This window comes from Austrofundulus limnaeus, unplaced genomic scaffold (assembly GCF_001266775.1).
Source record: "Austrofundulus limnaeus strain Quisiro unplaced genomic scaffold, Austrofundulus_limnaeus-1.0 Scaffold37, whole genome shotgun sequence".
In the NCBI taxonomy this organism is placed as follows: domain Eukaryota; kingdom Metazoa; phylum Chordata; class Actinopteri; order Cyprinodontiformes; family Rivulidae; genus Austrofundulus; species Austrofundulus limnaeus.
This window is the reverse complement of record NW_013952439.1, coordinates 1,099,748-1,113,037: the sequence shown is the minus strand read 5'-3', so window position 1 is coordinate 1,113,037 and position 13,290 is coordinate 1,099,748. Positions and strand designations below refer to the sequence as shown.

The following is a 13,290-nucleotide window of genomic DNA, read 5'->3' as shown; positions in this document are numbered from 1 at the left end:
GAGTTGAGCCTTACTGTCAAAAGCTCGGTTGTTGTCTGAAGAGCAGATTTTTCTTTATTCAGCCTCTGCAAAATAAACCAAACACAACAAATTAAAGTGCCTTTGCCATCATTTTTTGTAATAAATATGAATGCATTTTTTTTTTCAAAAAATAACATTAATAAGATATTACAAAAAAGAGATCAAGAGTTAGCATGTGAAATAACAGGAAGTCTCTGCATGCAAACAAAGCTTCACTAAAATGTATATGACGACACAGACTGCAGAGAAGAATCTGATTCTTTAGATTATTTTGAGTCACTATCAGAGAGATGAAGATGAGCTGGGAAATAATATTGTTTTCAAAAAAACAAAAAACAGGAAGCTCCTTTGCTTATAGAGTTCCCCTTTGGTGTCACTTCCTGTTTCACTTTTGCTGAGCCAAGTTCAAAAGAAAACAAACAATTTATGTGTATGTGTATTATATCAAGTTTCTTAAATAAAAAGAAGTTTTCTTTGACTTTTTTTATTTGAAGGATATGAATGTCACAGGTCCTTTAAAGGTCTAATATTCCTTAAAGGAATGCATGTCACCCACCATTTTTATGAGTTTATTTCAAGATGGCAGCCACAGATGCATCAGATCTTGCAGAACATGTAGCGCTCTGAGTATATATAGGAGATGAACTTCAGTTACTACCACACCAAACTTTAGCTCAATATCTGTCAAACTGGYTGAATTATAGCTATTTATAGGACTCATAAGTTCAGTTGATTGTTGCAGCCATCTTGAATTGGGTTGACTCTAAAAGTTAATCAGTTGTAGATGTACATCCAATTATTATTTTCTGTTAAAATCCATCAAATGGTTCAAAAACATTACGCTTTGTGTTCGCCTTCAGCGGCAGCCAGTAAGGATGGATGTAATAGAATCTAAAAAAAACTTGTTTGTCTTTTGCACAGCAGCTCTTCCGTTAGCGCAGTAAGAAATCATTCAAATGCCCCAAAAATGATGCACAAACATCCCAGCAGGTTCACTCAGTCAGTAGAGTTTCTGTTGTTTTCACCTCAACAGCCTCACTCAGACGCTCCTTTTCTTCCTTCTCTGGGGCTAGCTGGCCGATGTAGTTTCGGAGGCTGTGCAGCGTGGCAGATTGCGTCTCAAAAGCTTGTTCCGTTTGGCTGAAAAATAAGCAAAACGATCAAATAAATAAATAAATAAATAAATAAAAATATCTGACTACAAATTGCATCAGCTCTCTTTAGTTTTTAACCAAACCGGGCACCTCAAATGCTCTTTCAGCCCGTCTCTCTCAGCCGACACCTCCTTCAGTGCGCTTTTCAGCTGCAGCACTTCTGCAGTCCGGGACTGAAGCGTGTCCTGGAGTTCACCCGTTACTTTTTTTACTGCCTCCAACTCTGCTTGGTGAGATGAGTTTAACTGCAGCAGCTGACAGCAAAGAGGAGAAAACAAGGAAACCTTTAATGACGCGATGACTTACTGATCCCCAAAGTGATGTTCCCTTCAGCTGAGGAAAGTCAAAGCTCAGCAGAATTTACACCAACAGACATGCATTGATAGTCTTTGTATGAAGGGAAGAGATTAAAATGTGTATCTTAGTTGATGAAAGCTTAAATGTCCTCGCAGAGATTCTGCAACATACAGTTTACCTGCATGTCCTGTTTCTTCTTTATTTCCTCCAGTTGTTGCAGCAGTGTGAGGACCTGCTGCTTGTTCTCCTCAGCCTGCAACCTGCTCATTTCAGCCTGAAGAGCGAGCTCCCTGGATTCCTCTTTACTTCTCTCTACAGCTCTCTTCAGCCTTTTTATTTCCTCATTAGACTCTTTCTTCAAGTTGTTAAGCTACAAGAGGCAAAAACAGTAAAAACAGAAACTTAATTGAGCAAAAAATTAAAAAAATAGATGTAATTGTAAGCTATCRGCAAGCTTGCAAAACTGCAGAAACAAGTTAGAAGCCGACAGYGAGTCTCAGGTGATTCTTATCTGTGAGAGTGTGGAAATGAAATGTTTTGTCAGTAAACATCATTATTACCTGTAAGCTGCAGAGACTGAGCTCCTCTCTGACTTGGCTGAGTTCAGTTTTAGCATCTGACAGCTCTTCACGCGTCAGTTCTAGCTCGTGGCTGCTTCTGTGACACAAAAATTAGATCAAGTTAAGCTCAGTGTTGCCCGTCGATGAAGGGCAAATAGAAACAATAATGTTTTGGCCTGTTTTTATGTGAATTGTGTTTGGTTTTAATTTCCCATGTACTTTTGAATTGAATTGAATTTGTTAGAAAAGTATCTCATGAACCACTGGATGGACTTTAATGGAGACATTTGATATCAAATCCTTCTTTTACACATTTAAAAATAAAACAAAACAAAATAAAGTAGAAATAGAGTGAGGTAGAATCCAGGTCGAGGTAGAGGTGTTTAACATATCTGTTATTTGAAACACCTCTACCTTGACATTGACCTAGATTCTACCTCACTCTATATCTACTTTATTTTATTTTGTTTTATTACTATATATATTCTTGTGTGTGTTTTTAWACGCCTAAATGATTTTACTTTGTTTAATTTTTGTATTTTGATTTCTACATTGCTTTATAGTTTGTTAAGCTGTTTATGTCGTGTGCTAATATGCATCGTAATTTCATTCTACAGTGCATCTCTGATGTTATGTTGAATGACAATAAAAGAATCTGATTTTAAATCATTCAGTTCGGGTCTATATAAAATGGAACTTCAAGGCTTTGGTCTGAGTTCCTCCTTACTGTAACTCCACAAGCCCCTCTTTTACCCTTTTTCTGAGGTGTRTCTCAGATCAACTCGCTTTGATGCTGTCTCTTTAAATCCAAACGAAGAGGACATTTCTGCACTCCTAGACACAACAAAATGCATTTAATGGCTAAAAAAGTAGATTTTTGCATAATGAGAGTCTGAGAAAGCAATCATTGGATCCACCTTTACAGCTGATTAACTTTTGGAGTTAACCTTGTTTTAAGATGGCCGTCAGAGCTAACTTGATCTGAGCAAACATAAAAATGAGCTCAGTCAGTTTTAGAGATATTGAACTAAAATTGGATGTGGCAGCGGGTGAGCATCATTCACAACACACACATCAAGCACCAATCGTCACCTTTTACACAACCCCAAACCATACAAAGATGTGTCTTTATAATGATGTGAGTAAATCTGATACCTGCTCAGGGCCATGTCTTTGGCTCTCATTTCTTCCCTGYTCCTCACTGCACTCTCCTTCAGGGCTTCCACCTGAGCCCTCAGCCTGTCAGCTTCAGCTTTGTGCCTCTCTGCTGGCTCCCATCTGGACCTCTCGCTCATGTCTGCAGATCTGCATTTTAGATGAGGTTTTGGTACACCGTCATTGGCCAACATTCATTTAGCTTCTCATAAAGAAAACATTTAGTGAAAAATACCTTATCGTATGGTCTGGGAGGTGATCTGCAGAGGTTTTTCCTCTCGAGATGTTCCCTTGAAGCATCATGATCCTCTGATTTTCTTTCTTTAACTCTAATATTTCCTGTTGTGCCTGAGAGATAGCCAGCCATGGATTGGCTGKGCGAGGATCTGCTGATGTTGGTACGGGATTAAACCAGGACAAGGGTGGTGATGGTATTCCTAGACTTTGAGATCCAGCAGATGGGACAGTCGATGCAAAATGCGACGGGGGCACAAGTTCCCCCTGGATATTTTCTAAATAAGACAGAGATATTCCATAAAACATAAAAGGAGATAAATATGTCCGTTTAAAAATAAAACATAGTTTGGCTCATACCAAATAAAAATGGAGCAATTTGAAACTTACTCGGAGAAATGAAGTCAGTGGGAACTTTGAGGCATTCTTTTCCAAATATACGTCTCTCCATGTTCAATATAAATGAACGGGAACTTTACATAAACTCTGGAACTGAGACGCGTTTAGCTTTTTTCTTTTCCCGCGACTCACATACAGGAMACAAAACTAAATCACGAAGCTTTCAAACTTTACTCTCTCTAACAGTAGTCAATTTCCGGTTCATAATCAAACCATACTTAATTTAAACACCTTTTTTAAGCTGAATGGTGATAAATTTATATTGTAAACAATCAAAAGCTGTCACGAAACAGCGCGGTGCATCACGGGAAAACAGGAAGTAAACCAGATACTTCGTGGTATTCCTTTTCCCTCAGTGTTGTCTTGCAGGTATTTGAGTGKAGCGTTTAACAGCTTGTCCCAATAGAGTAAATTCAGGGGTACTGTTACCAAAAATACTTGTCAGATTTAAACAGAAAGCCTGGATTTGATCGCCTCAACATACATGGCCAAATTATAGGCACTGTGTAAAACAGTATTGTTCAAAAATTACATATTTTAAAGGAAATGTTTTGATATCAAGGGGATTGTAAATATCACCTGTAGCATGATGAAGCCCTCTCCTGAGCATGATATTTAATGAWTTTTTTGATTTTTGATTTTCTCTCTCATACTCTATTAAAATGCTCCACAATGTTGACAATCCCCGTCTGTGTTGTTGTATTCTGGATAAACAGTCCCGTGTGTCCAAATYCCATATTCTTAACAATTTATTTCTCTTCTATTTCTTCTACTTCTCCTTTGAATCTTTAAAKGCATCCTCCTTTGTTTTCTCCTGCCACTTTTCCTTTAGTTTTGTTTAATGATGCTTCTTCCTTCAGATTTGTTTGTGGTCGCTGTAAGTTGACTTGTCCTGTCGTTGCCTTTTTGCTGCTGCTTCGTTTCCCTCAACCCAAGTGTGTGCTGGTACCCATAGAAATATAACTTCTAAACCCATCATCTGTATTTTAAATAATGTTTGCTGTATTTCTAACCAAATGTCTGGTTTGCTTTCTGAATTGCTGTGCTATAGTAGGCTGAGAGCTGAACTTGAAACTGAGAAAATTGGTTTTATTTCTTTAACTCACTGTACTGCTTCTATTCACATTAATATTAATGCCAAAAATTCAGTTAGTGATTCATTTAGCTTTTATTTGAAATTTCTGCATGATTGCTATTCCCATCTTTCTTTTTGAATCTTTCAATGTGTTTGTGTAAATCTGAACATAATTATAACACTTATTACTGTGTATGAATTGAACATTAATCTTCATCTATGTTTTTGCTGAAGTGTTAAATCTACTTTTGCTTCTGGTAATATTTATTGCTGGTATTGTTTATTTTGTACTGATTGTTYGGTAGGTTACTTGAACATCTTTTGCTTTCTGACCCACACACAACTTTTTGTTTCCCTCTGTCTTTTTTCCCAACATGACTAAAAAGTAAAGTTGGAAGGTTTCTTAAGTTCTGGGCTTTTACTTGTATACAGTGTTGAACATTTTCTGCACAAAATGTGTATTTTTATTCCATAAATCATTCACATTTCTTGTTTTGTGTAAATAACCAGGTTACATACATTCCAACCTATCTGCCTATTGAATATGATAAGAATGTATCCTTTGCTTTATTTTCCTTTGGCAACATCAGCTGCCATTTTCTCTAGTATCCTGTTCTCTGTTGCTGCCTTGACCCACTTCCCCCCTGAGGTTCATTAAAGTTTAATCAAACTCAATCTATTTATGGTGAAGTCAAAGAACAAAGAGACATTTCAGATTGAGTCATTGACAGAGCTGATCACGTATAACTTCAAGGTGGACAYGCAGTGCTAATGGATCCTTAATTATCTTAATACATGATAAGTATGGAGGGCTGTGGATCATGTATACTCTAACAATAAAATACTACTGTATAGTTACTGAAAGAATGCAGTATGTATTCAACATGCTAATTCTAAGCTCTTGTATTGATGTTGCATCCTTTTTGACTTAAGTTATTTTACACTACAAATACAGGTTCAAAGAGCTATCTACAGTAGGTAAAATATTATTTGTTCGTAACTTTTCTACAAGAAGCCACTTCATAAAAGTGAATAAATAAATAAATAAATAAATAAATAAATAAATAAATAAATAAATAAATAAATAAAACCTATCCTTTTTACCAGGTGTCCAAACTTTCTTATCAGGCTCCTCCCACATGGCAAAATGTGTCCAGCCCAGTTCTGGCGCACACTTAGCTTAGAGAATGACAGCACTTCARTTATCGCAAATGTGGTTTGCCAGAGGTGGTCCATGCATGTGCCTGCACCACATAAATTAAACTATAACAGGGCCAGTTGTGGCGTTGACAGATTTCAACCATATAAACTGAACCACATCTGGGCCATCTTGCCATCTTAAAAACAGTACTACTATTACCAGACCTGGCCCACATCTGACTGACAAACCACTTGCCATGCCAGTAGTCAGCCAGCAGCRCCAGCGCTGGCCCACACCTGTCTATGTGGGTTTTTAAATTGATAGAGTGAAACAAACATGTATTTTTGTGATGCATTGACCTGACCAGTTCAAACCTGTTTTTCTGGTCTTTCTGAAGAACCCCGGATGTCTTAGCAAACCCCAAGTCACGGATGCTGCTTTTGCTTTATCCCCAATCAAGCTGATTCAGCCCACACAGAGGTTTTCCGAAAGTGTCCATGACTGCAAATATCTGGACTGGAACGTACGTATTTAATTAAAATGTCTCTGAATGCAAATGAACTTGGACTCTTTATATGTGACAAGGGTACTAACAAGCCCAGTACACACATTAAAGAAAATCTGATCAAATAAAGTGGACTACTGCAGTTGTCTCATAAATCTATTGTTTGGTTCAAATAGAGCTTAAGCCTCTGAATATATTGACAAAGAAATAAAAAGTAAARCTGTAACCTATTTTGGATTCTGTGAAAAGCTTTCTTTGGTAACCGAGCTTGAAAGTAAAGCTGTTGGGCAGCATTTCTCCCCAGAACTGTAAAAATCACCACTCAGTTATGCATCACAGCTATGGCCACTGGGCATTATTAAAAAGAGAAAAAATAGAATACATGGGGAAAATGTCTGCTTTGTCAGCAGCTGTGTGCGCCCACAGTTTACTGTATGTTAGAAGAGCTGGTGCAGACGGTTAATGTGACGGTTTGTCTAAGCTCATGTTGGGAATACTKTTGAGAAATTAACCTCCTTTTCCCCCCAGAACTGTACAATTGCTGTGTGTGTTATAAAAGAAAACTTTCACTTCTCCGCCGTGGATTGTGGGCAGGGTTTAGCTGTAAAAACAAACCTGCATTGCTGTTAAATTTGACAAATGTCACCAAGTTTTTTCTTCTTCTGTTTTTCTGGTGCTTTTTGCAAGTTCTAACAAAGAAAACACTGGATGAGGTGAAATTATGGAGTGTCTATAATAGAAAGTGCCATTTTAAGTATTTTATTTGTAAAAACATGATTTTGTAACTTGTAACAACTTTATTTTTGACACAATTTTGATGCATCTACCAATATAATGTAATCCATGCTTTCACTGTTGTTTCACCTTCCAGTTAACTCTGAATTATWTTCTTCTTACCTGCACTAGATGAACTGAGCAAGCCACAAGATAATCAAAATACTTAATTATTTTATAGGTACCCAACAGTTAATTAGGGCTTCTGCTCWTGTTAGTACATAACAACATACTTTACTCTCAACTGTGGCAACAGAAAYGCTACCAGWACAAGATCAAAAAGCATATTYATAGTGTTAGTGTMAATTTGTTCAAARATTGGAAGCCTGAATAATKTGMAGATTACCCAATCCATTTCTCAGTTAAAATGTTTATTCCCAGATCTAAAGAGGTCATTTCATCCTCAGCAAACCATAATACAAATGGAGCACCAGGGTCACAACCTTTGAGGTGGTCTCTTACGTTAGCACTGAAGTATCGGAAATCAAAATTCTTACRCTACCTTATTGTTACCTTTAGTTGTTATGAAAATGCTGCAAGTATRTCAAAAAAACTGACTACTAACCTGTCTAAATGCCTTGAAATTGCCCTCTGTTTCATTCAGAACCTCCTACCGTTTCTGACTCTCCCACTTCAGCACATTCAAACAACGCTATGGGGGAGGGGTGCTCTGTGGGGTSGGAGAACAGCTACTGACTGAGCTCCAGGGAGGARCTATGTGTCAATAGGTGGAGCTTCGTACCAGCAAGTGTTTAGGCAGCTCCACATGACTGCCACGGGAGATTCAAGAGATTCAAGGATTTCTCAAACATGCATGAATGAGTCAAAGCAACATTTTGGGTATGTTTTTTATATGATATAAGGCTTAAAAAAGGTTGATTTCACGTTTGTTTGTTTTTTTACCCATTGCAGCCCATGTTATCCATCCTCTCTCCTCCCAGGGGCGGTTCTAGGGGCGGGGCCACAGGGGCACCATCTGAAATCTTATTGGCCCCCTGAAGTGCCCCTGTCCTGTCACTCATCTGTCTTTTGCCCAAGAGTAGTTGCAGTTCCACTTCCAAACAGTGGTGGCGCTAATGAGTCAAATAGGAAAGTCCAGCATGAAGATAAGTCTTTTTCAATTTGAATAATCCTGCAGAAAAAGTATTTTTAACTGACAACAATGGCTGGATTTTCTCACATGTTGTGTGTTTGAGAGAATTTTATTCATGAACAGTAAAAATGCATGTAAAATTGATAAGGAAAATTTACAGTTTGAGCTTTCACAAGTGTCTCTGAACATGTGTGACTGATTAAATTCATTCATCACAAAAACTGGGGATTTGTGTGCAAGCATGTTGAACAAATACTTGGCCCCTCTATGAATGCTGTGGCCCATGGATGGACCCGTACACTGAAAAATCCTAGATCCGCCACTGATAATGGGAGTGCTTTTATTTTGAAATGCTACATCAGATATTGCTCAGAAATGTTGAGGAATATCTGGAGGTCTTCTAGAGTCAGCCTGAAGTGAGAGCAGTCTCTGACATCTAGCCGTTTATCTGCGATAAAGACAGCAACTTAGGGGAAACATAATTGTAAAATATCAGTATTTGGAGTGCCATTATTTTTGAAATCCTACATTAGAAGTTGCTCATAATTGTTGAGAAACATCTGGAGGAATTCTGGAGTCAGTCTGAAGTGAAAGCAGTCTTTGACAACTAGCCGTTTAGCTGCAATAAAGACAACAACTTAGGGGAAACATAATTTTAAAATATCTGTATTTGGAGTGCTTTTATTTTGACATGATACATCAGATATTGCTCATAATCGTTGAGGAACATCTGAAGGACTTCTAGAGTCAGTCTGAAGTGAAAGCAGTCTTTGACAACTTGTGGTTTATCTGCAATAAAGACAACAACTTGAGGGAAACATAATTGTAAAATGTCAGTATTGGGAGTGCCATTATTTTTGAAATCCTACTTTAGAAGTTGCTCAGAATTGTTGCAGAACATCTAGAGGTCTTCAAGAATCAGCCTATAGTGAAAGCAGTCTCTGACAACCAGCCAGTTAGTTGCAATAAAGACAGCAACTTAGGGTAACATTAAAGGTACTATGTCAAAAATGGCCAGGGGCGGTTCTGGGGCGGGCCCGAGGTCAATGCTTTCTTTTTAATGAAACTTGTCAAATTTATTGCAAAACTTATTGTTTAGGGCAGTCATTTTTTTTGTTGTGTTAATGTCATTGTTTGTTTTATCACCCATGGCAGCCCGTGTTATCCATCCACTCTCCTCTCCTCTTCCAGGTGGGTCTAAAGCTCTTATCCGAAGTTAAGGTGGTCAGCTGATGGTCTCTAAATCACAAACCAGTGGGGATTTTATTTTTATTTTATATTTTTAATTGGAGGGGGGGGGATGATTTGGTGGATTTAATGCGCTGGCGCATCCCGGCGGTTGCCTAGCAACGCGCTTGCAGTGGGCGCCGTGGAGAGATCTCTGGATGGTGGGCGCTCCATTAAAACCGTTGGCGCTCCTGACCTTGGCGTCGTGAATGCGCAAAAAAAAAAAAACACGGACGGAGGAGAGAGACTCTCGCAGACCGAGCGAGGAGGATACGGAGAGAAGAAGGAGGAGGAGGAGGAGGAGACCCGCGCGCGTTTCATCCCAGACCCTGCTGCCTCCCCCCTTTAACAGAGCAGGAGTATTGGGCATGGTGCGTGGAGGAGAAAACCTCGGCGTGGAGCACCTTCCAGCAGCTCGTGCAGAAGCAGGTGAGTTAATGAGTCTGTCATTTTTAATTATTATTTTTATTATTAGAGCGAATCCCTCTGTCTGTTCAAAACGCCTGACACGACTGCTTCACCCTGAAGCTCATTGTTATTCCACGGCGGCTCAAATCTCGTCTCGACATTCAGTTCCGTCCTATTTAAACAGGCAGTCACACCGCGAGGCAGCGCGCGCGCACACTCCACGCAGCAGCAGCAGCTGCAGCAGCAGCAGCAGTGTGTCGACGCTCCGTGGGGCTGTGGCTTCTTCTTCTCTGGATTCATTTATTCAATCGGTGATCCTCCTGCAGGTAGATTTCTCTCCACCATTATCATCCATTTCTGCTCCATGTTTTTGGCTGAAGGAGGAGGAGGAGGAGGGGGAGGAGGAGGAGGGGGACTGGGTTTGGAAAAGAAAAGAAAAAAATCATGTTTTGATTTTAATCCACAACCAGCCGAATTACAAGGGCATTTGGAGCTTGCTGTATATATACATAAGGCTCACACCCCTCCTCCTCCTCCCACCTCCAAACCCTCGAGCCACCAGAACCCAATCGATAAAAGATGTTGTCCCAGAGATTTTTATTAGCGGGGAATTGGTGCTGAATTGTGTGCCTGTCGATGCTGTAGGTGTAGAGATAGAGCGGGTAGTGAAACATGATTATGGCAAGCATTCTAATAGGTCTGCAACCCGGGATCAAGTGGGCCAAATAGGACTTTAATTGTTTTAGTGGTCAGAATAAATAAATAAATAAATAAATAAATAAATAAATAAATAAATAAATAAATAAATAAATAAATAAATAAATAAATAAAACAGTGCAGGAACTGGGATGGATAAACTGCTGCTAAAATAGCTCAAAAACGTTCGAGGTGATATATTTTTACTGAGTTCGGAACATATTTTCTGTCTGAATTGGTGAATAATCTGCATGTTTTCCTTTTAAGGCTTCAGGATTTTATCCACATCTGTCCCATCAAAAAATGAAAGAAATAAAGCTCATGTTCAGCTTCCTTTCCAACTGGAGTGATTTTGGTTGAAACTAAAATAAATTTGCTCATGGATGACTTGTTAAAACCAAAGAAACAAAGAAATGGTAAATGGTACTGAACTTATAGAGCGCCTTTTCAAGTCCCTCCGGACCCCCAAAGCACTTTACACCAACAGACATTCACCCATTCACACTCACATTCACACACTGATGATGGTAAGCTACACTGTAGCCACAGCTGCCCTGGGGCACACTGACAGAGGTGGGGCTGCCATGCACCGGYACCACCGGACCCTCTGACCACCATCAGTAGGCAAGGTGGGTGAAGTGTCTTGCCCAAGGACACAACGACTGAAACGGCTGGACGAGGGATCGAACCGGCGACCTTCCGGTTCCAGGACAACTCCCCTAACCACTCCGCCACATCCACCCCTACAACAAGAAACAATAAAAGTTAATTATTTTATTAAAGTTACTATGTATAGAGAACTGACAGCAATTAAGCTGCTGAACTCCTTATTTAATGCATTTCACCTATATTTTTAGAGAAATATCTCACAGTCTTGGTGCTTGAAGTTTGCATTGGGGATTAGTCTCAGCCATGCTAAATTTTACTGAGCGGCCATACTAAATTGGGTTGATTCCAAATGTAAATTATGTTGATTAWGTTCTGGTCATTAAGGAGATATTTTACTAACAGAAAGGCAGAGTTAATTCCAACATTTTAAACGATGTCATCTGTCAGCTTTAAGAGTATGTGTTYGGGATGATGCTCAGCCGTGACCACGCAGCTTTTGAGCACAATATCTGTAAATCTAAGTTGTTTTGGGTTTAATAGGGTGAGTTGGATGTGGTGGCTATCTTAAATCAGGTCGACTCCAAAAACTAACTAGTTGCAGACAAACATTCAGTGGGTATTTCCTGAAAGCCTCGTTAAAATCTAATGATCGGTTCCTGAGATTTTTTTTTTCTTAAAAGAACACACACAACAAGAACACATTTTGGCAATAACAGAGTTTTTTTCCTGAATATGTCAAAGGGATTTCACAGCATATGGTTTTGCTAACAAAGCAACTTTTCTGCCTCCAAATGAATCCTAAAGATTTATTGTCCATGTCACCTTCAAACCAGAAGACGTGCTCCTATCTAAATCGACCTCAATAGTATTTCCATGTTCACATTTTTGTAGCTTTACATCATTGTCACATAAATTGCAGGTGACAAAAAAAATTAATGACATGATCTGATTTATCTTTTGCTCACAAAAATTTCACTGGTGATGGTTAAATACTGAAWGATTTTGGTCCCTCTATAGTGGTTGTAAAATAACATGGAAATTGATATTGACATGCATAACTATATTAGAAAAGGATAGCTTGATCAGGTTTCCTGTTCAGTRTTTTGCAACAGTGTGAATGAAGTATCTGTGACAGAACGATGCTTTAGTAAACATATTGAACAGAGTAGTTCATTAGCCTGTTAGCCACTTAATTAATTTAACGTTCAGCCACAGAGTGTGATGTTTCCCCACCAGAAAACTAACTTTATTTATGGCAAATTACTCAAAAGGAAAAAAGAAGGTGCAATTTTGCAAACATATAACATYTTAAGTCATTAAAATGAGCTCTGAAAAATATTTAACACATCAGTTTGACAGGAGAATTTCATCTGAGTGACTGCTGAGTGCTGAATGACTGCAGAAGTTTACTAAAGAAGCTAAAAAAGGCAAAACACTGGCTAAAAGTAAAAACTAAAACAAAAGCTAAAAGTTGTAAAACAGTAAAAGTTAAAAAAACAAAAGTCTAATTAAATTGAGCAAAGGGCTAGATAAAAGCAGAAAATTTTACATTGATGTTTAAAGCAGCCAAAAATTAGCTATAAGCTAAAAGTAGCAAAAGGCTAACTTAAAGTCACAAAAGATTACCTGAAAAAGTAGCAAAATGCTAAAAGGTAAAAGTAGCATAGCACCATCTAAATATTGTGAAAGTAGCTAATAGCTAAAATTAGCTTAAGGCTAGGAAGGAACATATTAGCGATAAGCTTAAAGTAGCAAAAGGCTATCCATGATTAACAAAATAATAGCAATAGCAGATGCCTAGAAGCTAAAGTAGCAGAAATTAATTCTAAAAGTATCTTAATAGTAGCTAAAACCAAAACGTTCCTAAATGGTAAAAGCTAAAACAGGTAAAAATAATAAAAGGCAAGCTAAAAATAGTAGAGCAGTAGCTAAAACCTAAAAA

General features: G+C 38.5%; 2 protein-coding genes across 4 annotated transcripts in view; one reads left to right on the top strand and one right to left on the bottom strand.

Annotated features, from left to right (window-relative positions):
• Positions 1-4,136, bottom strand: part of cchcr1 (coiled-coil alpha-helical rod protein 1) — a gene marked incomplete in the record, with an annotated part of 15,215 nt that extends 11,079 nt beyond the window's left edge. The window contains 8 exon segments of the mRNA XM_014006722.1: positions 1-65; positions 1,047-1,161; positions 1,266-1,429; positions 1,651-1,842; positions 2,033-2,129; positions 3,188-3,337; positions 3,423-3,699; positions 3,812-4,136. Coding sequence (XP_013862176.1) covers positions 1-65; positions 1,047-1,161; positions 1,266-1,429; positions 1,651-1,842; positions 2,033-2,129; positions 3,188-3,337; positions 3,423-3,699; positions 3,812-3,872 — 1,121 coding nt within the window.
• Positions 4,137-9,866: 5,730 nt separating this feature from the next.
• Positions 9,867-13,290, top strand: part of LOC106516389 (neuroligin-3) — a 25,112-nt gene continuing 21,688 nt past the window's right edge. For 2 of the 3 annotated variants that reach the window (XM_014006721.1, XM_014006719.1), the window contains exon 1: positions 9,867-10,064. The gene's annotated coding sequence lies outside the window, so the exon portion shown is untranslated. Of the gene's footprint in view, positions 10,065-10,227; positions 10,370-13,290 lie in introns of all 3 variants that reach the window. The other variant, XM_014006720.1, reaches the window with a different exon arrangement.